Here is a 20,036-nt window from a genome sequence, read left to right as displayed (position 1 = left end):
ACCCCAGAATTATGTGTTTGTTAAGATTAATTATTTAAGGAGTGCCTGGCTGGCTCAGTTGGTGGAGCATGTGACTCTTGATCTCAGGATTGTGGGTTTGAGCTTTGGTTAGGTATAGAGATTGTTTAAAAATAAAATCTTTTTTAGAAGATTAATTTATTTGATTTAAATCTATTACCACCCACTATCATCTATGGAAGAGTAGCCTATTCTTAAGAATTATCTCCTTCCCCTGTGTTAGGTATGCTGCCTGGGATATATAGGCAGTGAATGAATGAACTAGAGACCAGGTAAATTTTATGAGAGATGAGGCAGGCAGGTTCAACTATGGCCCCTTGATCCTTGCCTTCTGGAATAATGTGTAACCTTCTCCCACACTCAGTCAGGCTGACGTATGTGAACAATAGAAAGCTGTGGAGCTAACAAAGTGTGACTCTCAAGGCCAGGTCATAAAGCCACTGCAGTCCATTCAGTCTTGGCATCTTGTATCATTTGCTCTTGGAGGACTTCAACTGCCACGTTGTGAGGGTGCTCAGGTGGCCCCATGGAGAAGGTCAGATCAAAAGGCACTGAGCTTCCTTCCAACCACCAGCCATGTGAGGCAGCCCATGGGAAGTGGGTCCTGCAGCTCCAGTCAAGTCTTTGGATGACAGCAGGTCCAGCCAATACCTGTTTGCAACCTTACGAGAGATACAAACCAGAACTGCTCAGTCAAGACATTCCTGGATTCTTGGGCACCTGGGTGGCTCAGTGGGTTTAAGCCTCTGCCTTCGGCTCGGGTCATGATCCCAGGGTCCTGGGATCGAGCCCCACATTGGGCTCTCTGCTCAGCGGGGAGCATGCTTCCTCCTCTCTCTCTGCCTGCCTCCTTGCCTCCTTGTGATCTCTGTCTGTCAAATAAATAAATAAAATCTTAAAAAAAAATAAAAAGGCATTCCTGGATTCTTAACCCACAGGAACCATGAGAAATAATAAATGATTCATTTAAAAAATATGTTATTTATTTATTTGACACAGAGAGAGAGCACACAAGTAGGGGGAGCGGCAGGCAGAGGGAAAGGGAGAAGCAGACCCCACCGAGTAAGGAACCTGAGGCGGGGCTCAATCCTGGAACCCTCGGACCATGACTTGAGCCAAAGGCAGACGCTTAACCGACTAAGCCACCCAGACACCCCATGATTTATGTTTTAAGCCACTATGTTTTGAGGAGATTTGTTATGCATGAATAGGTAACTTGTACAAAAGCAAAGATCAGAAACAGTAGGTGCTTCTGGGGGACTCGATAGGGTGAACAAGGCAGTCCTGGGAGAAGGGAGGAGAGAAAGGCATGCTAGAGGAGCAGGACGGACTAAGGAACCTATGAAAACCAATTTTCTGCATTTTGTTATTTCACCCAGGATTCTCCCTAAAAAGTTATTACAGATAATCTCTGAAATGTGGGATCAGGAGAATGGTATGTGAGCTTCATTCAGAGGATTGTAGGTGTGTTGTGTGGAGGTGTTCCCGCAGACAAGTGAGTAAGCTCTATCATCAAGATGGGGTTCTGGAAGGGCGGTAGTTGTTCTTCCATTCATACACTTTTGTTGAGGTGGGTTCTAGGTCAGGGCCTGGGATAACTGCTGAGTAAAATAAGCAAGGATAAATGAGACAGAGACCCTGCCTTTAGTAAGTTTGAAATATGAGACTGGTAAAACAAAGAAACCAACCCAGTGACAATACCATGTGACAATGTGATAAATTAGCAGGACAAACTCAGGCAGTAGGAAGGACAGAGGCAATTAGGCAGTAACTTTTGAGTTTCGAAGGATAAATATAATTTGGTGTCTCTCTGGGTGGATGGGGAGGGACAACGAAGTAGGCGACAGTCTTGGAAGAAGAGCCTTCCAGACACCAGGGAGGCATGTTCAAAGACTCAGAAGATTCAAGGTTAGAGGTTCAGGAAACTGTAAGTAGTTTTGAATGACTAGACTAAACTCCTGCAGAGTCTGGTATCTCCTGGTAGAATTTGGTTTTATCTTGAAAGCACTGAGGAGCAAGTAGGGTTTCATTCAAGGCCACGACTTATTTAGATCTGCATTTGGAAGGATTCATCCTGCTGCAGGGGGAGGATGGACAGCAGCTCAGGAGGCCATGGTACAGGAAAGAGGGGGGAGTCCTAATGAAATAATGGCACAGGGCAAGAAGGCAAGGGGCCCGGGTTGAGGATGTCAAGAAGGCGAAGCAGTGGAGCTCATTGCCAATTGGAGAGAAGGTAAGACATAGATCAACGATTCCCAGTTTTCTGGCTTAGGCGATTGAAGAGCTATTTATACTCTAACTCAGTCATAAGCTTTAGGTAGCACTTTACATACCAGTTTTTTTTCTTACAGCACTTGTGGAGATGTATTTAACTGGAATAATATGTTAGTAAGTATATTTTTAAAATGAATTTAAGACTGGTATCTACTATCATCTTCCAGGAAAGGGTGGAATCCTTCAGTTAATGTTTCCTGAACAAAGAAAAAGTAATTACTAATAAGGCAAGAAATGTGGGAGTGGTCTTGTGGGTTCTTGCAACTATACAGGCCCATAAAAGCTGGGGAAGGAATTAGAAACCAACAGAAAAACCCATCCACCGATTTGATCAACATTTACCAAGTTCTTATTTTGGACAAGGCCCTGTGCTAGGAGGTGGAGGTATGAAGGTAAATGACACAGGGCCTGCCCATGACTTTACAATCTAACTTGCTTGTTGTCTTTACTATGCTGCCCTGAGACCTGGGATGCCTTTGTAATTCTCCTTCCAACCCTAAGAAAGTGGCAGATAGCACAGTGTAGCTGTCTTGCTGCCGGAGTGATTGTACTCAGACAACTTTTCTGGGAAGGCTTTGGCAACAGGCAGCAAAAGCCATAAATATGACCCTACCCCCTTTCATCTGCCTCTGGGAATTTATCTTGTGGGAATATCTGAAATAGGGATAAGGATTTATGTACTGGAACATTCATTACCGTTCCAATGAAACAGAGGACACAACCTAAGCTTCTAACAATGAGGAAAAGGTAAAATAACTGATGATGCATCCCTATGGTGGACTACAGGTAGTAATTAGAAATGGTATTTAAAAAGAAAAGTAACAGAATGGGAGATAGACCGGGAAAAAAAGAAAGAAAGCAGGCTACAGATCTCTACAGAATGTGTTCAAAGATACATGATTTAATTTTTTTATGCCCTCTGTATTTTTCAAATTTTTGACAACGAACATGTTATAGGATTTCTATAGCCAGAACTTTTTTCCTTTCTTCTAGAGACCTCACATGGAAGAAGAGAAAGCTAGAAAGACAACCAAAATGACCAAGATTTGGGGAATTCTATTGCATGAGGATTGACCCAAATTAACCGAAATCCTGCATTTTTGTGGCAAGGATTAAATGAAATGTCAGTATTAGGGGCGCCTGGGTGGCTCAGTGGGTTAAGCCGCTGCCTTCGGCTCAGGTCTTGATCCCAGGTCCGCATAGGCTCTCTGCTTAGCGGGGAGCCTGCTTCTCCGCGCCCGTCCCCCCCCCCACCCCCCGCCTGCCTCTCTGCCTACTTGTGATCTCTGTCAAATAAATAAATAAAATCTTTAAAAGTGTAATTGTGATATATAGAAACAGATATTGGTATTAATTTTTTAAAAAGTCAATATTAGTTGCAATGTATTAAGCGACTACTAACTACCAAACGCCAACTAGAGGTAAATAAATGATGCAACAGATTCCAACTAAGGTTTGGTTTCAAATCCTGATTTTCTTACTGTGCTAAATACAAGCAAATTAAAGGGCAACCAGCAGCTCACAGACAAACGCTACACAGAATTTACACCATGTTCAGGGAATGGGCATGGTATTATGTTTGGTCGCTGAGAACATTCACAGGTTATATTCCATTTTTCCTTGCTCCACAGCGTCTGGTTATGTATTTTCCCCTGGACAATCTGTTTGACATCCACACTATATAGTCCTTGTTGATTGCCAGAAACGATGATGCCCTTTGATTTGCATTATGTATCTTCCTTTTCTGGCCCTCCTGTTTACCCTAATAAGAAGCACTTGTTTTTGCACCATTCAAGGGTTGCAGGAGAAACATCTGTCAATGCCCCGGACAGTAAGACTTCCAGAGCTTCTGGATGTCAATGCTAAGTGCACAACGTCCCTCCCCCCGTTCCCCTCACTCCCGTTGCCGTGCAGTGCCTAATCCTAGTTATCTCAGGTTGCACGCTCCAGAGCTTTCAATCGCATCCCACTTCTTCACCCCCACCCAGATGAAACGGCAAGGCCAAGGAGGGGCGGCCTGACCTTGGATCATCTTCGGCCGCCGAATCGCGGCGTGACCTTGGGCGAGCGCCTGCTCCACCCTCCGACAAACCGCGTGGCCGGATAGGCAGGTCTCCCCTGGGGTCACCGATCAGCCCAGCGGGGCGACCCTGCGCCGGCACCCCTTTCTCCCCCGACTTCCTCCGTGCGCGCCCCACCTTCCCCACCCCTACGCTCCTGGCGTTGCGGCCGCCTCCATTCGCACGGCCCTTTCATTCCGGACGCTCGTTTACGCCGCGCGGACTGGGAGGGTGCGATTCCCGGACGCGGCCTGCGCTACGAGCGCGCGGCCGTCCCGCAGGCCCGCGCGGCTTTACGCCGCTGACGCAGCGCGCCCAAGATGGCGGCGCGGTCGTCGTCGGGGGTGGCGGTGGCAGAGGGGGCGGCGGCCGTGGCGGCAGCGGCGACGGCAGCCGTGACGGTGGCGGCGGCGCGGGGCCTGGGCCGGGGGGAATGAAGCAGCCGTGGCGGGCCAGCGGCCGAGCCGTGTAGCGGAGAAGCGGCTCTCCCTCCCTGCTTCCCTTGGCCGAGCCGGGGACGCGCGCGCGCGCCGCCGTCCGGAGCGGGCTCCCCACCCTCCACTCCCGCGACCCGCACCGCACCCCCACCCGGGCCCGGAGGATGATGAAGCTCAAGTCGAACCAGACTCGCACCTATGACGGCGACGGGTACAAGAAGCGGGCCGCGTGCCTGTGTTTCCGCAGCGAGAGCGAGGAGGAGGTGAGGCTCCGGTCGGACGGGCCGGGGGTCGCCGGAGTCGGCGGTCGCCTCGGGTCGAGGCGCGGGGGGCGCGGCCGCTGGGGGAGGGTGTGCCGGGGTCGGGCAGGGCCGCTCGTCTCGGCCCGAATGAAGTTCCGACGGAATTTCTTGAGGCAAAGAAGAGGAGGAAGGAAAAACGACGGTGGGCGGAGGGAAAGCGGGTCCGAGCGTGGCCGCACGGCACGGTTCAGGCCGGGGGAGCTTCAGAGCCGACCGCCTGTCATAGGGGACAGTGGCCGCCGAGAGAAGGCGGTGGGTGGGGAAGTGTGTGTGGCTTTCGGGCCAGGCCTCCAGCTTCGGATCCAGGAAGGGCAGCTCCGCACTTGTCAGCCCGCACATGTGTGCAGAGGCCGCCGTGCACGAGGCGCAGGCCGGCCCTTTGTGCGAGAGAAATAGTCCACTTCACTGGCAGGTTTGGGGGTTGCCGAGGGATTATGTGTCCGTGAGCCTAAGGAGGGGCGGTTTAGGCAGATTTAGGGCGTTGTACGAACGCCAAAGCCAACTGTTTATTTTACAGTGCTCTGGGTAGCCTTCTGGTGTAGCTGAGAAGAAAGGACATTTGATAAGATAATCTTTATGACCTGAAAATATTTCATTTTAATTGGGAAGGCCAAAAGCAATGTTAGATCTTTGCCCTGACATTGCCCTGCAGTAAGGGCTTTAGGATTAAATTTGCTAGCGAAATAGAAATGCTTAGAATCAGTTTCTTTTTGCATGGGGTACTTAAAAAAAAAATCTCAGCCTCCCAAAGCCGTTTCTGTGGTGATAAAGGGAATTCAGAGACGGCAAACGTTTTTGTAATTCCACAAAGAATAGCTGCTTTGGAAATTCATAAGATGCCTGTGGGAAAGCGTTTCTCTCCTGTGCATGGTGGTAAAATGGCAGTTAAACTGGAAACAGTGAAGGACAGTGAAATTCAATATGCTATATTCTGGCATTCAGCAGTGGGCTATCGTGGCAGGGCTGCAAATACAGTGCCTCGTGTTGAAATGGGGGGAGAGGAACTTGACCCGTTAGTTATGAAAAGAAGCTGTGATGAAAGAGGCAGATGGATTGCCAAGAGTTGCTGTCCAGAGATATTTAGGAGGAATTGGGACTTTAAATTATTGCTTGAATAAAATTAGCAAAGCAGTAATTGTGCTATTGAGGGACTCTGTGTGTGTGTGTGTGTGTGTGCGCGCGCGCGCGCGCACACCACGCGCGCGCGTCTCTGTGTGTGTGTGTCTGTGTCTGTGTTTCCTTTCAGCAAAACAGAAGGAAAGGGAATTTGGAAATGTATACTTTGTGTCCTGTCATATATTGTAAAAGCCCCCAAAACCAGATGTATTGTATTGGGGTGCTTAGCAGGGACATGCTGTGAATTATGTAGTTTTGGAATACATACTTGAGTAAAATAAAATTGTTGGTGCTGTTTACTGCTCTAGAGGCTTTGTTCTCTTCATTATCATATCATATTATGGGAAATCAGATGGGATCACAGTCTGTTTTAACTGGAGGGAAAATTAATTAGCATAATAACATGTCTTACTACAGTACTGTGGTTAAGCCTGTGAGCACCCCAATTATAAGTAGAAGGGTGTATAATTTAGTTGTATGAATGATGCAAGACTTCATTTGTTAAAAAAAAAAATCAGACTAGGAATTGAGAACATGTGAGTATTTCGGATAAATTGGAAACTTTTCATAGATCATAAGCAAACTAAGACTTGATTTTCCATTTTCTTTTAGTTTTATCATGTACTGACATTAACAGCCTTAATGTTAAAACGTTTGACTGATTGTGGAGTTTCCTCTGCGGAATTTCTTTTTGAACATTGGTTAATGAGCAGAAGATTCATGCAAATTTTTAATTACAGATTCAGTGGATGTTATAGCTAAAGCCCAGAAAGAACAAGAAAATTAATGAAATGCACCCGTTTTAGACTTGTTCAGTTCAATTAACAAGTATGTGTTAAGAGCCTACTATGGGTGTAGCCCTCTATAATGTGGGATTTAAAGGTAAACATCCCTTCTTGTCCAAAAAAGTTGAGTACTTTTCGATGGGATCCCTTAATTGGGAGGGATTTTGGACCGCAAAATAATCTCTAGGGTGCCGTTCAATTCAGATTACATAATTGTGTTAGAAGGGAAGTAATTTGTTAGTTCCGGGAGAACTTTTATGTTCTCAATAGAAGTGCCAGAAACTGGAAGTATTAGCTGCCACACATTGTGGGAATGTGAAATTCAAACTCAATAGGATATTCAACCCAATTTTATTTTGTAATGGGAACCAGTGGCTTTAATCAAGATAGAATAGTTTACAGAATATTATTAGCTTGAATACAATAGTAATGTAAGTATAAAGGGACCCTGGTTAATAAATTGAATTTACCAGTGTCAGGAAACATACATACAATGTAAAGAGAAAGAGACGGAAAATATTAGCACATAATAGACTGGAATTAAACCTAACTAACATTCTGTTTTTTCAGCCCCAGAAGATTTTATTTATATGCCAGCAGTGATCGCTGAAATACTTACTGAGGTTAGGATGTATGAACATACTCGGCAAGGTTATGGAGTTAGTTTATTGAGATACTGTTAAAAGGAGACAGGTATGTAGGGAGCTTAGAGTCTAGAGGGAGAGAGAATAACAGGCCCAAAAGCATGAAGAGAATGCGTTTCCTTTACTTCAATCTCAGGCTGCTTTTCCTGTTAGTAAGCAAGAATCAAAAGGAAAATTCCCCCACTTCACAGTTTTACTAATTGTTACTGACGTTTTGATAAATTAAAACCTTTAAGTTTGGGACATTCATGATAACTAAGGTGTTTATTACAATACTTTGAACCTACTGATATACAGTAGACAGTGTCTTACCCAACTTCCACTTAAACCAGCGTGGTACACTGAATGCCCTTGTTGCTCTGTGAGCCACTGGGTTCCATATATCCCCCAACCATGAGGCCTCCGGATCAATCGCACGCTTACAAAGAATCGGTTGTCTTTATTCCTGTTTTTATGTTCATCATACTTGTTACTGTAATTATGTGGTGTAATTAAATATGATGTAAGCCTGTGAAATTTGAGTTGAAAAAGAATGGTTTTGTGAGAAGTATCCTAAATGCTTTGGAATGACTCGATAATTTCAAGTCAGTAATGGTATGGATAAACTACAAAAGATGGAGAGGGAGTCTTAAAAGTCTGGAAGGACTCTGCACGTAGATCTCTTCGTGAGTGTTTTCAGGTGTTTGTTTTTCTTTATAGAAACCTGAATTGGAGGGGCACGTGGGTGGCCCATTCGGTTAAGCCTTTGACTCTTGGTTTAGGCTCAGGTCATGATCTGGGGTTTGTGGGATTGAACCCCATGTATTCAGCAGGGAGTCTGCTAGAGAGTCTCCCTCCCTCCCTCTTTCTGTGCGCCCCCCCCCCCGCTTGCCCAAGAGCACGAATGTGCTTTCTCTCTCTAAAATGAGTAAATCTTTTTTTAAAAGATTTTATTTATTTATTTGACAGAGAAAGAGAGAGAGATCACAAGGAGGCAGAGGGGGAGGGGGAAGCAGGGCCCCCGCTGAGCAGAGAGCCCGATGCAGGGCTCAATCTCAGGACCCTAGGATTGTGACCTGAGCTGAAGGCAGAGGCTTAACCCACTGAGCCACCCAGGCATCCCAAATGAATAAATCTTTAAAAAAGAAAAAAAAAAAAGAACCCCTGAACTGGAAAATATAGGTCATGCATGATGGGTGTGGTATATGAAAGACGACTTGCTGTTCACCAGTAGACCTATGCACAAGACAAGGTCCTGGACCAACAAATAAGGATTAGCAAATAAATATATACTTATATTTTTAATCTGCCGTGTCTTCCAGTTAACATTTTATCGTAAACAGTGTAGAAGGCTGAAACTGGTTTCTTGAGTAAGATTTTACTGTTCTAGATTGGGTAGTATGACACTCATCTTTGTCGTATTATTCAACTTCGGCTCCCCGAAAGCACTTCCATTTGAGATTTTCCCTCGTCCCTCTTTTTTGGAGTCTCTGTGATGACAGGAAGTGAAGTATATTAGAGGCGGGCTTGCTTGTACTCTTGTAGCCTCCCAGAGTGGCGTGGGGGAGTGCGGCAGGCATTTTAGATGGCTGAAATGTCTAGCAGTGTGAAATACTCTTTTAGAAAGGCCAGTGACACCGGCTGTATACCAAGTGATTTCACAGTGCTTCGTGCTTAGGAAAGTTAAAGCTGCGCCTAAAAGGTCTGTTTTTATTCAAGGTAGAAATGGAGTACTGATAGGATCCTCTCAGATTTCCCCGTGTATTAAAACTTCTTTTAAAAAGAAAGGACAAAACTGTCCTTAAGGGTCTTAGGTTGGCTTGTTGAGCTTTTCCATCTCTTGGCAAGGGACTGCTGCTTCTCGTTTTCTCAGCTCCCTGAGCACACGAGGTTGGGTGGGGAGATGATTGACATGGAAGATCCTCAGTGGGCAGAGACTCTGGTGGCCTGAGTGTTTGTCAGTAAAAATGTCCCTGAGGAGCAGGTGGAAGGACGTCACTGCAGACCACACCATCCCCTGGGCTCTAGAGAGGGGAGTAAAAGCACAGGTGGCAATCCCAGAGGTGATAACCATGACGAAGAGCTTCCAGTAGATCCCAGGCTGGTTGGGGAGTTTTTTGGTAACATATCTTGGTCATTGTCCAGTATTATTACATTGCTGTAAGGTCATGGTGATCCAGTCATTTGATTGGACGTTTCTGATGCTCATTTCTCTCAGTCTTTCCTGGAGGCTTCTGGGGATGTGTGCTTTCCCTTGTGCCTACCTAATAATGCTGGTTAGTCACTTAGGCATTTCTCCCATTACCTCCTTTTCTATGTCCTGAGATGTGAACTCTGGTCTGAAATCATACTGCAGTCTCCATTCTTCTTTTCCATTCTTTACCCTAACCTTTTTTTGCTCTTGAGTGATTTTCATTTCTCAGTAAATGATGGTGTTGCATATCTACTTTGTGTGAAGCAGTCTCTGTTTTTCTTCATTGCTTAGTACAAAAATGAAGAGCTCTTGTTCAAGAATACATTAGTTTATTCATTTTTTTGAGAGCCCTATTATGGACTAGTCTCTGTATAAGATCCTGGGAGTACACAGGTAAATAAATCTGTTGGTCCCTCATAAAGTCAAGCTGTCTACCTGCTGTGTATCTCTGTCCAGCCCCTCCAGCCTCCCCAGCAGCCCACTCCCTGTGGGTGCCCTGTTTTTCCTACTTCATTGCCTTTCCTTCTCTATTTTATCATTCCCAAGGCAAACAGGCTGAAGTATTTCCCATCTTAAAAATAATGCTCCCGGGGTGCCTGGGTGGCTCAGTAGGTTAAAGCCTCTGCCTTCGGCTTGGGTCATGATCCTGGGGTCCTGGGATCAAGCCTTGCATTGGGCTCTCTGCTCAGCAGGGAGCCTGCTTCCCTTCCTCTCTCTTCTGCCTGCCTCTCTGCCTACTTGTGGATCTCTGTCAAATAAGTAAAATTAAAAAAAAAAAAGAAAGAAATGCTCCCTTGCCCCATGTTCCCTCCAGCTACTATCCCATTTCTCTCTTCCCTTTCACAGAAACATTTTTCTGTACTCACTGTGTCCACTTTCCCTCTTCCAATTTCTCTTGAATTCATTCCCGTCAGGCACTCTTCTATGATTCTGCTAGAGCCAGTCTTCAAGATAACAAGTTAACAAATCCAGTGGCGGGTCCTGAGTCCTTGTTACCTTATCATTCCTTTCATTCCTTTCTTTACCTTGCCTCTAGGACATCTTTTTAGTTCGTTTTCTTTCCTTTTCTTTTCTTTTCCTTTCTTTTTCTTTCTTTCCTTTTCTTTCTTTCTTTCTTTCTTTTTTCTTTCTTTCTTTCTTTCTTTCTTTCTTTCTTTCTTTCTTTCTTTCTTTCTTTCTCTCTTTTTGTTATTCCTTCTTAGTATTGTATTCCTCTCATTTTCCTGAAACTTTCATTGCAATGCACAAGGACACAATCTTTGAACTACTCCCTCACCCCAGCACACACCACAGGGTAGGTGACCTTATCCGGTCCCACCTTTAAATACCATAATTAGGGGCTCCTGGGTGGATTAGTTGGTTGAGCGTCTGCCTTTGGCCCAAGTCATGATCCCAGGACCTTGGGATGGAGCCCAGCATGGGGCTCCCTCTCAGTGGGGAGTCTGCTTCTCCCTCTCCCTCTGCTCCTGCTCGTGTGCTCTCTCTCTCCCTCACTCTCTCTCAAATAAATAAATACTTAAAAATCTTAAAAAAACAAATACCATATTTATAGTGATTACTTTCAACTGTCTATTTTTAGCCCTAATTTTTCTCCTGAAATCAAGACTTGAATATCCTGCAGTCTACTCTGTGTTTCCATTTGGATCTCAGATTTAAAATACTCAAACTGAATTCTTGATTCCATCCACCAAAAACCAAACAGCAGCAGAAACCTGCTTCTACAGTTGTGCCTCTTTCAGTAAAGGAAATCTCCATGCTACCAGTTGCTCAGGTTAGAAACCTTGGAGCCATTCTTGACTCTCTTTCTCATACCCACATCTAATCTGACAGCAGATCCTGCCTAACCTTCTCCCGTCAACCTCTACTATGTTCTTCTAGCCTAACCCATTGTTGCCTGTTGCCTGGACTACTGCTGAATCTTCCTTACTGGTCTTCCTAACTGCTTCTGCCCTCGCTCCTCTAGTCTTGTCTGCCACAGCTGCTGGGGTGATTCTTCTAACATAGATGTCAGATCATGTCACTTCTCCGTTCCAGTGGTATTCTGTCTCAGTGAATCCAACATCTTAATCATGACCTCTGAGGCTCTGGGTGTTTGGGTCCCCTGCCGTGGCTCTGACCTCATCTCTTACCACTCTTCATCTTACTCATTCCTTTCTTGCAGCCTCCCTGGCCTCTGTGCTCTTTCTCCCCCATATTATCTGCATGCCTTGCTCCCTTACTTTAGGTCTTCGAAGGCTTAGTTTTCACTTCATCAGATAGGTCTTTAATGCTATAGAAAGTAACACCAGTCTGTTGTCACTGTGTCTCCTGGGCTTCTTTCTGGGCAGCATATGACCACCAAGACATGTTATGCACTCATTTGTTTGCTTCTCTTTCCTCTCAGTAGAATGCAGCTAGTTTATGAGGCTCGAGATTTTTGTCTGTTTTATGTACTCCTGTATCCTTGGTGCTTAGAACATAGTATATGCTCAATATGATTTGTTGACTGTGTGAATGAATGAATGCGCACATTGTCCCTGTTTTTAAGAAGCTTACAGTCTAGTAGAGGAATTGAAAAATACCCAAAATACACTGAATGCTAGTGTCTACCAATAAGGGCTTGATAAAAATGTGTCAGGGAAGTCTTCTAGCTCTTGTTTCCAATGTCTTAGTAACAGGGTATCTGATAATGTTAAATAGCAGCCCCATGGCAGTGTATGAGTAATGGGTTGTTAATTTTTTCTGAATTTCAGTTGATCTTCCCATGATAGGGCACTTAGCATTTTTTTCACGTGTTAACTTTTGAGTCTGTGCCATCTTGCAAGATTTGTTTTGGGTTGTTGATATAATGTACCGATCCTCAACCCTAGTGATGGAGTGCCTGAGGAAAAAGGATTTTCATTTTGCTGATAGCCTGGAACCTTTTATTAGTAAGGAAATAAACACGTCAGCAAACTACAATCAAGTAGCAGGTACTATTTTAATGACTTGTCGATAGTGGTTCATAGCCAACAATGGATATCAAATCTGAATTCCAAAGTTTAGTTAGTAGTAGAGTAATCACTTTGCAAATGAAGGTTGATAGGGTGGTCATAACATTTTCTGTCATCATCATTTTGTTCTTATCTAGGTCAGAGTGAAAGAGACATGATGTAAAATTTTGAGTGTTGAGTCTTGAAGCATTTGATTTACAGTGGTTAATGTATGAAACAGACAAGGGCACTGACCTAGGCAAAGAAGATAATATGTGGATAAAAGAAGAATAAGGAATTGAATTTAGAAATAAAGTCCCCAAACTTTAAAAATTAGTAAAAAACATATGCACCCAAAGTCAGCTTGCTGAGTAACATCCTCTCGATACCCAGGAAGATTTCCATGAATCCAGTTTGAGAATTTCTGTCCTAAAGTGACATGAAGTTTCCTCAAGAATGTTCAGTCTTTTTCCCAGCCTTCTTGAAACCCTCACTGCCTAATTTACTAAGCCTTTCAGTAGGGAAAAAGGTTCTTTTTTTTTTTTTTTTTTTTTAAGATTTTATGTATTTTGAGAGAGAGAGAGCACATATGCTTGCAAGCACAAGCAGAGGGAGGTGTTGAGGGAGAGAGAGAATCCCAGGCAGACTCCACAATGAGTGTGGAGCCCTACCCCGGGCTCATGATCCTGAGATCATGACCCGAGCTCAGATCAGAATGTTCATTCTTAAAGTCATTCATTCGTTTACACATTCATTGTACAAACTTTTATCAGGGGCCTGCTTGTGGGTCAGGCACTGTTCTTGGAATGCAGTGGTGAACAAAGCAGAATGGAAGCTCTTGCTTCTGTAAAGCTTCTGGTAACAGATGCAGAGAGATAGTAAGTGAGCAAAAATATTAGTGAAGTTCATGATTTTGGGCAGTGGTGGTGTTGGGCAGGAAATGGATGTGTGATGGAACTAAGTGGTGGTAGGGGTGTTGGCATATTGGGGTCAGGTAGTCTCTGAACGGCGAGGCAGAGGGAAGAACATGTAATATGGAGGCCCTGAGTGGGAATGAATTTGGCAAGGGGGAAAAGCAGGAAGCTGGCCAGAGTGGCTGAAGGCCAAGTGGAGGAGAGTGGTGGAAGATGTTGGAGAGGTGGGGGGGCCACCATTTCCTGTGGGGTTTCGTTACTTTCACAGTTTTCCTGGTTCTCTTTTACTTTGTCCTGCCTCCATCAGTTATAGCAACCCTGCAAACAAACCAGTAACAGCCCATGAAACCACTATGTGAGGAGTAGGCGTGATGGTGACAGTTGATTAGAAAAAGTTGGATTTAAGAAATGTCCAAGTGGAGATGAAAGTACTGTTTTGGAATCTTTTTAAGAGATGAGTCTGAAAGGACCCAAAGCAAAGACCTTTAAGTTTCTTTACACTTTCTTAGGGTAATTTAGTCAGAAAGCCTACTTTGAATAGGTAATACATGAACACAGTACAAAATTCAAAAGGTACAAAGAGTCAGATAGTTAGCTTATAAAAGATAATACAGAGGTGCATTGCAAAGAAAAGATTGGGGGGTATTTTTGTTTAATAAAATAAAGGTTTGCTAGTTTTTCCTAGAAATATATTTGAACCCAGGCCACTTGAGTGCCTGTGGTTTTTCAGCACTTACTAGTTTTACTGGCAGTTGGTTACCTTAACTGCCAGGGATCCTTTTAGAATGGGGGAAATGCTGGGAGTCGAGGGGGGGTGTGTGTGTGTGTGTGTGTGTGCGCGCGCGTGCACATGCGTGCGTGCGTGTATGGAATTAGTGTTGGCAGTGGGCTGTGTGTATCAGGAAAGTGCTGTGATGTGGAAGCTGCTTGTCTAACTGGCCTTCAAGCCCCTGAAAAGCAGCTTAGCAGTTGTCTGGGTCAGACTGGGCTTGCTGATTTCTAAACTCTCATTGTTTAGACTACTCAGAGTTGACCTTTTAAACCGCAGAACCTTCCTAGTACTGGTAGGAAGCTGTTTTCTTTAGCCATATGCTTTTGACCCAGCGGTGGAATGGGGAGTAGGTAGAGTTCTGAGTGAAATTATGGCTTTTCAGCTCTTCCTGAGAGACTGGGAGATAATAGAAGGCATGTATTGGTCTTTGTCCCCTGGTTCCTGGCACAGAGATCCTAATACTCTTGTGATGTCCTGAGTGATAAGAACATCTCTTATTCTAATAGTGGTCTTTGTCCTCTATTCCTGAACCAGCTCCTAAAACCCTTGTAATTTTCTGGGTGATAGGAGTGTCTTTTGTTCTAATGAGGCAACTCTGAGTGGGATCCTGGATGGCTCCTGGATGAAGGCCAGTCATTAAAAAGACCAAGCAAGCCATGATGAGAAACTTGGAATTTTCAGCCCTGCCCCCATTGCCTTGAGAAGGGAGAAGTGTTGAGAATGGAGTTAGTGATCCATCATGTGTGGGTGATGAAGCCTCCCTAAAATTCCCAATAGTACAGGATTTGGAGAATTTCCAGGTTGGTGAACATATTCACACCAGGAGGGTGTGAATCACATCCACATCCCACCTCCGTGGGGGCCAGAAGCCCCTTGCCCTGTGTATCTCTTCATCTGGCTGTTCATCTGTATCCTTTACCACATTCTTTAAGAAACTGGTAAACATAGGAAGTGTTTCTCTAAGTTCTGTGAGCCACTCTGGCTGGAGGGGGCTGTTGGGACCTCTCATCTGTAGCCAGTTGGTCAGAAGCATTGGTGATAATGGGGGCTTGTGACTGGCATTGGAAAGGGTTGTGGCAGACTTGTGGGACTGAGCTCTTAGCCTGCAGGATCTGATGCTATCTCTGGGTAGAGAGATGACACCCAGACACAGTGCCTGAATCAAGTTAATTGTAGGACACCCAGCTGGTGTTGCAGAGACCTGCGTGTTGTAGGGGAACTCCACACATTTTGTGACCAGAAGTATCAAAAGTGAAGTATGCTTTGTGACTAGTGAAGGTGACTCTCAGGAAAGAAACAGAGTAGGGAAGAACTGGGTTTTTCTCTTTTCAAGAAGGAAGGAAACAGGGATTTTTCCTTCTCACAAACTGTGCCTTAACCTTCTTTTCTATCTCTTCGCACCAGTCCCCCAAACTGCCAACGCAGAGCTGGGAATGGGAAACTTAACTGAAGAAGATCATCACAGTGCAGCCTCCTTATTTCTGAAATACAAAAGAATTACTAGAATGATATAGCCATATTCAAATGCAAGCACCAAAAGTATTTGCAAAGCAAACATGAGTGGGTTTCTTTTTTCTGATTTTGACATTTTATTGTTCATACCATGTGTGCTGCTGCTGCTTTCTTAGCACAGTTAATGAGAAGTGGACTGTGTACAAATCTGGTTATGTATCCCAGGCAGGTAAGATCATGCCTTTTGTGTGCTTTGTTCAAATATACTTTAAAAAATTCTCAGTTTAGGACACTTTTTAACTCTTTTTTTCTCCCCCCAACATCATGATTCTTTTAATAAGTATTTGAGGTTTTAGTTTTTAATTTTCATATTTTTATTATGTTTTATTTATTTATTATGTTTTACTTACTTATGTTTTATTATGTTCAGTTAGCCAATATCATTAGATTTTGATGACGTGTTCTTAACTTTTTCGAGATTATATTTCTGTGGTATTTTCAAAGATTCAGCAACTATTTTGAAAGGGCTTAATAACTTGATTATCATAAAACATGATTTTACATCTGTGTATTTTGTGGCATTTCCAAAAGGAGATAAAGAGAGTGAATTTCTACTCCATGTAAAGAAAATTATTACAAAAACATTAAAAAATCTAAAACAAGTAGAAACAAATTTATGGAGAAGACAAGACCATTATTAACATAAAAAAGAAATGATCCCTTAAATAGACTTTCTTTGTATACACTTAGCTGATCTCTTTGTTCATAGAACAGTAAAGTCCTTGTAAAGAACTGTCTGGAGGGGCGCCTGGCTGGCTGAGTCAGTAGAGCATACTATTCTTGATCTCGGGGTTGTGAGTTTGAGCCCCACGTTGGGTGCAGGGGCATAGAGATTACAAAGAAAAAAAAAAATGGAGGAAGGATAGTGTTTTTTTTTTCCTTTGAATATTCAGAAATCCTAGAAAACTGGGCGCCTGGGTGGCTCAGTGGGTTAAGCCTCTGCCTTTGCCTCAGGTCATGATCTCAGGGTCTTGGGATTGAGCCCCGCATCGCATCCGGCTCTCCGCTCAGCAGGGAGCCTGCTTCCCCCTCTCTCTCTGCCTGCCTCTCTGCCTATTTGTGATCTCTCTCTTTGTCAAATAAATAAATAAAGTCTTTAAAAAAAAATCCTAGAAAACTTCTTTAAGAGAATATAGGCACTTTTGTAGAACGGTTCGTGTGTGTGAGTAGCTTGAATTAATATATTTCCAGTAACTGGAACTTTAATTATTTAATGTTTCATTTTCTTCCTCTTTGCAGAAATAACTTGGTTGTTAGACCTCTGTTCAGTCATCGCTTACTAGTAGCTGTGCTGAGCCCTGACTTGGGGCTTTTACACCTCTCACTGCGGCACCGATTGTTTTTGCAGTTTGGGTAGACTGGCTTTAATAATAATAAGATGAAACTTTTAGATTTTATTGATAAAATGAATTAGAAAAGCAATCCAGAGAGTTTTTGTGTGTAATAATTATATTCCTATGGTATTTTCAAAGATTCAGCAGCTGTTTCGAGAGGACATAGCTTGGGGTCATCCTGTCAGACCATGAGTTAATTTTTTTTTTCCAAAGGATTTTTTTTTAATTACAAAAGTAGTTGTATTTATAAAGAACACTCCAAACTGAGGAGGTTAAGATGTGTAGAACAGAATGTGAGCTCCTGAGGAGCTGTGAGCTGTTGGCAGGATGTGTGTAGAATGTAAAATGTAAGCTAATTAAAGAAGTGATGGAGAGGAGTGTTTCTGGGAATTTGGAGGAGTCTGTGAAGATGAGCTGGAGTGTCAGGGACAGTTTTATGAAGTGTGTAGGGCCACATCTAGATGTCTTGGTTAGATTTGGGTAGCTGACGGAGAAGATTCCAGGTGCAGGACATTGGGCCAGGTAGGTGACCTCACAGAATGCCAGAGGCCTTTGGAAGCCTATGTGCCCTGAAGTGTTTTGAGAACCACATGCTGATGGTTCATGGCTGTGTTTGGGATGCAGGATGATTAAACAGTTTTTAAAAATTAGTTGCCAACATTTTAATTTGAAAATTTTTAAGTAAGGAAGCTGGTCTCTAGGTTTCTTTTGAAAAATCAGAAGATCTGGGCCAGCCTTTCTTATATTATAACTGTGGCCACAGCTGAGTAATGGCCACTCTTTGGACTGCCCACCTCTCTTCAGTGGGCCACAGTCCTTACCACTCCCTGGGGTCCCCTTGATATCGAGGCCCAGTGACAGCTAACATTTATTCTGGTGGCTGAGGTGTTAATTGCCTTTTGAAGGTAGAGTGAAGAGAAAGGTCAAGTATTTCTCGTACCCTTGTAAATTTCAAGAAAATTAGGGAGAGTGCATTTCTTTGTGGAGATGAAAATATTCTTGCCTCTTCCCTTTGGACATATGACGAGTCAGTGTCAGAAGATTCTGACTGATTTCTCACACTTGTGCCCCCTGCCCAGGCCCGTTAGAGTGGTGTTTGAGTTTCGATGTACATAGTGTCTGAGAGCTTAGGTCCTGGAGTCAGGCACAGCTGGGGTGGAGCCCGGCTCTTACACTCACTAGTCTGGTGATCCTGAGCAAATTACATCTCTTCCCCTCATTTTCTTACTTGTAACAATAATACAAGTAAGGATTATGCCCCCCTATTTCATTGTATTGCTGGAAGACTATGTGAAATCACTTAATGTATAGAATGCTTAGTCCAGTGCCTGGCACAACTTAACATTTGGTGTCGGCTTTGTAAATATAAAGCTAAGAAAAAGGCAATTTCTGACTTCATTGCAAGAGGGCTTGTAGTGAGCTGTGGTGGGAAGAAGGTTATGGGACTCTGTGAGCCCCAGTTTGCATTTGTTAGTTATATCAGTTTGTGCTTCTTGAGCAGTGGGTGCTGTGCTGCATTCCAGTAGATGAGGCAGACACAGCCCCTGCTTTCACGTTGCTTACAGTCTGGCAGTGGAGACAGATGACAAACCAGCAGTTGCCATACAATGTGGTATTTGAAGTAGGAGGTCTTTTTTTTTTTTTTTTAAAGATTTTATTTATTTATTTGACAGAGAGAGATCACAAGTAGACAGAGAGGCAGGCAGAGAGAGAGAGGGAAGCAGGCTCCCTGCTGAGCAGAGAGCCCGATGTGGGACTCGATCCCAGGACCCTGAGATCATGACCCGAGCCGAAGGCAGAGGCCCAACCCACTGAGCCACCCAGGCGCCCCTGAAGTAGAAGGTCTTAAAACAGAATACTTCAGTGGGTCTCTGGTTTCATCTTTTATGACCGTTTTAATGTTAGGAGAGGTACCAGACAGGGCAGAGTAGTTGGTGATGGTGGGCCCTGTTCGTAAGAGCATGGCGCTGTTAAGCGGTCCACCATCTTTCCTTCTCCTTTCCTCAGATCGTCATTTATGGAGCACCTACCATCATTTAGGCAAATGTCCAAGCCTGACAGAGAAAAGAGAAAGAGAAGCCTTTCTCTGGATAAAGAAAGCTCTTGTCCTCAGCCTGCCTCCCCCCTCTCTGTCCCAAATCTGTACTTGGAGAAAGAGAAATTAAGAGGGTCCAATCCAACCAGTGTCTGGGAGAGGAATAAAGACACTTCTCATCCCCAAGGACTTGAAAATAAGAAGCTCAACAGAGAATCCTACCAGTTTGGAACCTTGGAGCTGACCCTGGAACCAGGAAAATCCTTCAAAATTGAACTTTCTTTTTATTTCATGATATTAATACTTTGTACAATTAAAAATTTGTACTTTATGGCATGCCTAAGAAAATACTTTAAAGCATAAAAGAAAACTGATTTATTTTAACACCTTGAATTTTAAAATAATCCCCGTAGCTTAATTTTATAATAAAACTTAAGTTTTTAAACTAGAAATACAGTGCTGTGGGAGAAAGAAGTGGGGAGATGAATTCTTTGGTTTAATAAGGTGTGTGTCTGGGAAGGACTTGGCAGGAAGGACTTGATCAAGGGACTTGCGGGAGGGTCTGCTGTGGTCAGACTGGGCAAAGATGCCAAAGGCAGCCGAGGCAGTAGCATGCCCATTAGAGCCTTTGGAGAAGAGTTTGTGGGCCTCAGTGCAGGGATGTAGAGTGTACCAAACGATTGATTTTTCTGGCAGAAAATCAGAGAAT

The 20,036-nt window shown here is 43.9% G+C and overlaps 1 protein-coding gene across 1 annotated transcript in view; it reads left to right on the top strand.

Moving 5' to 3' along the window:
* Window positions 1–4,661: 4,661 nt before the first annotated feature.
* The window catches only part of LOC111152252 (diphosphoinositol polyphosphate phosphohydrolase 1), a 114,113-nt gene continuing 98,738 nt past the window's right edge, over window positions 4,662–20,036 (top strand). Inside the window, exon 1 of the mRNA XM_022510699.1 lies at window positions 4,662–5,052. Coding sequence (XP_022366407.1) covers window positions 4,954–5,052 — 99 coding nt within the window. The 5' untranslated portion in view covers window positions 4,662–4,953. The remainder of the gene's footprint in view (window positions 5,053–20,036) is intronic.

This window comes from Enhydra lutris, unplaced genomic scaffold (assembly GCF_002288905.1).
Source record: "Enhydra lutris kenyoni isolate GAN:26980312 unplaced genomic scaffold, ASM228890v2 scaffoldscaffold28, whole genome shotgun sequence".
Lineage (NCBI taxonomy): Eukaryota > Metazoa > Chordata > Mammalia > Carnivora > Mustelidae > Enhydra > Enhydra lutris.
The sequence above is the reverse complement of the archived record's forward strand: the minus strand, read 5'-3'. Positions and strand labels throughout refer to the sequence as shown.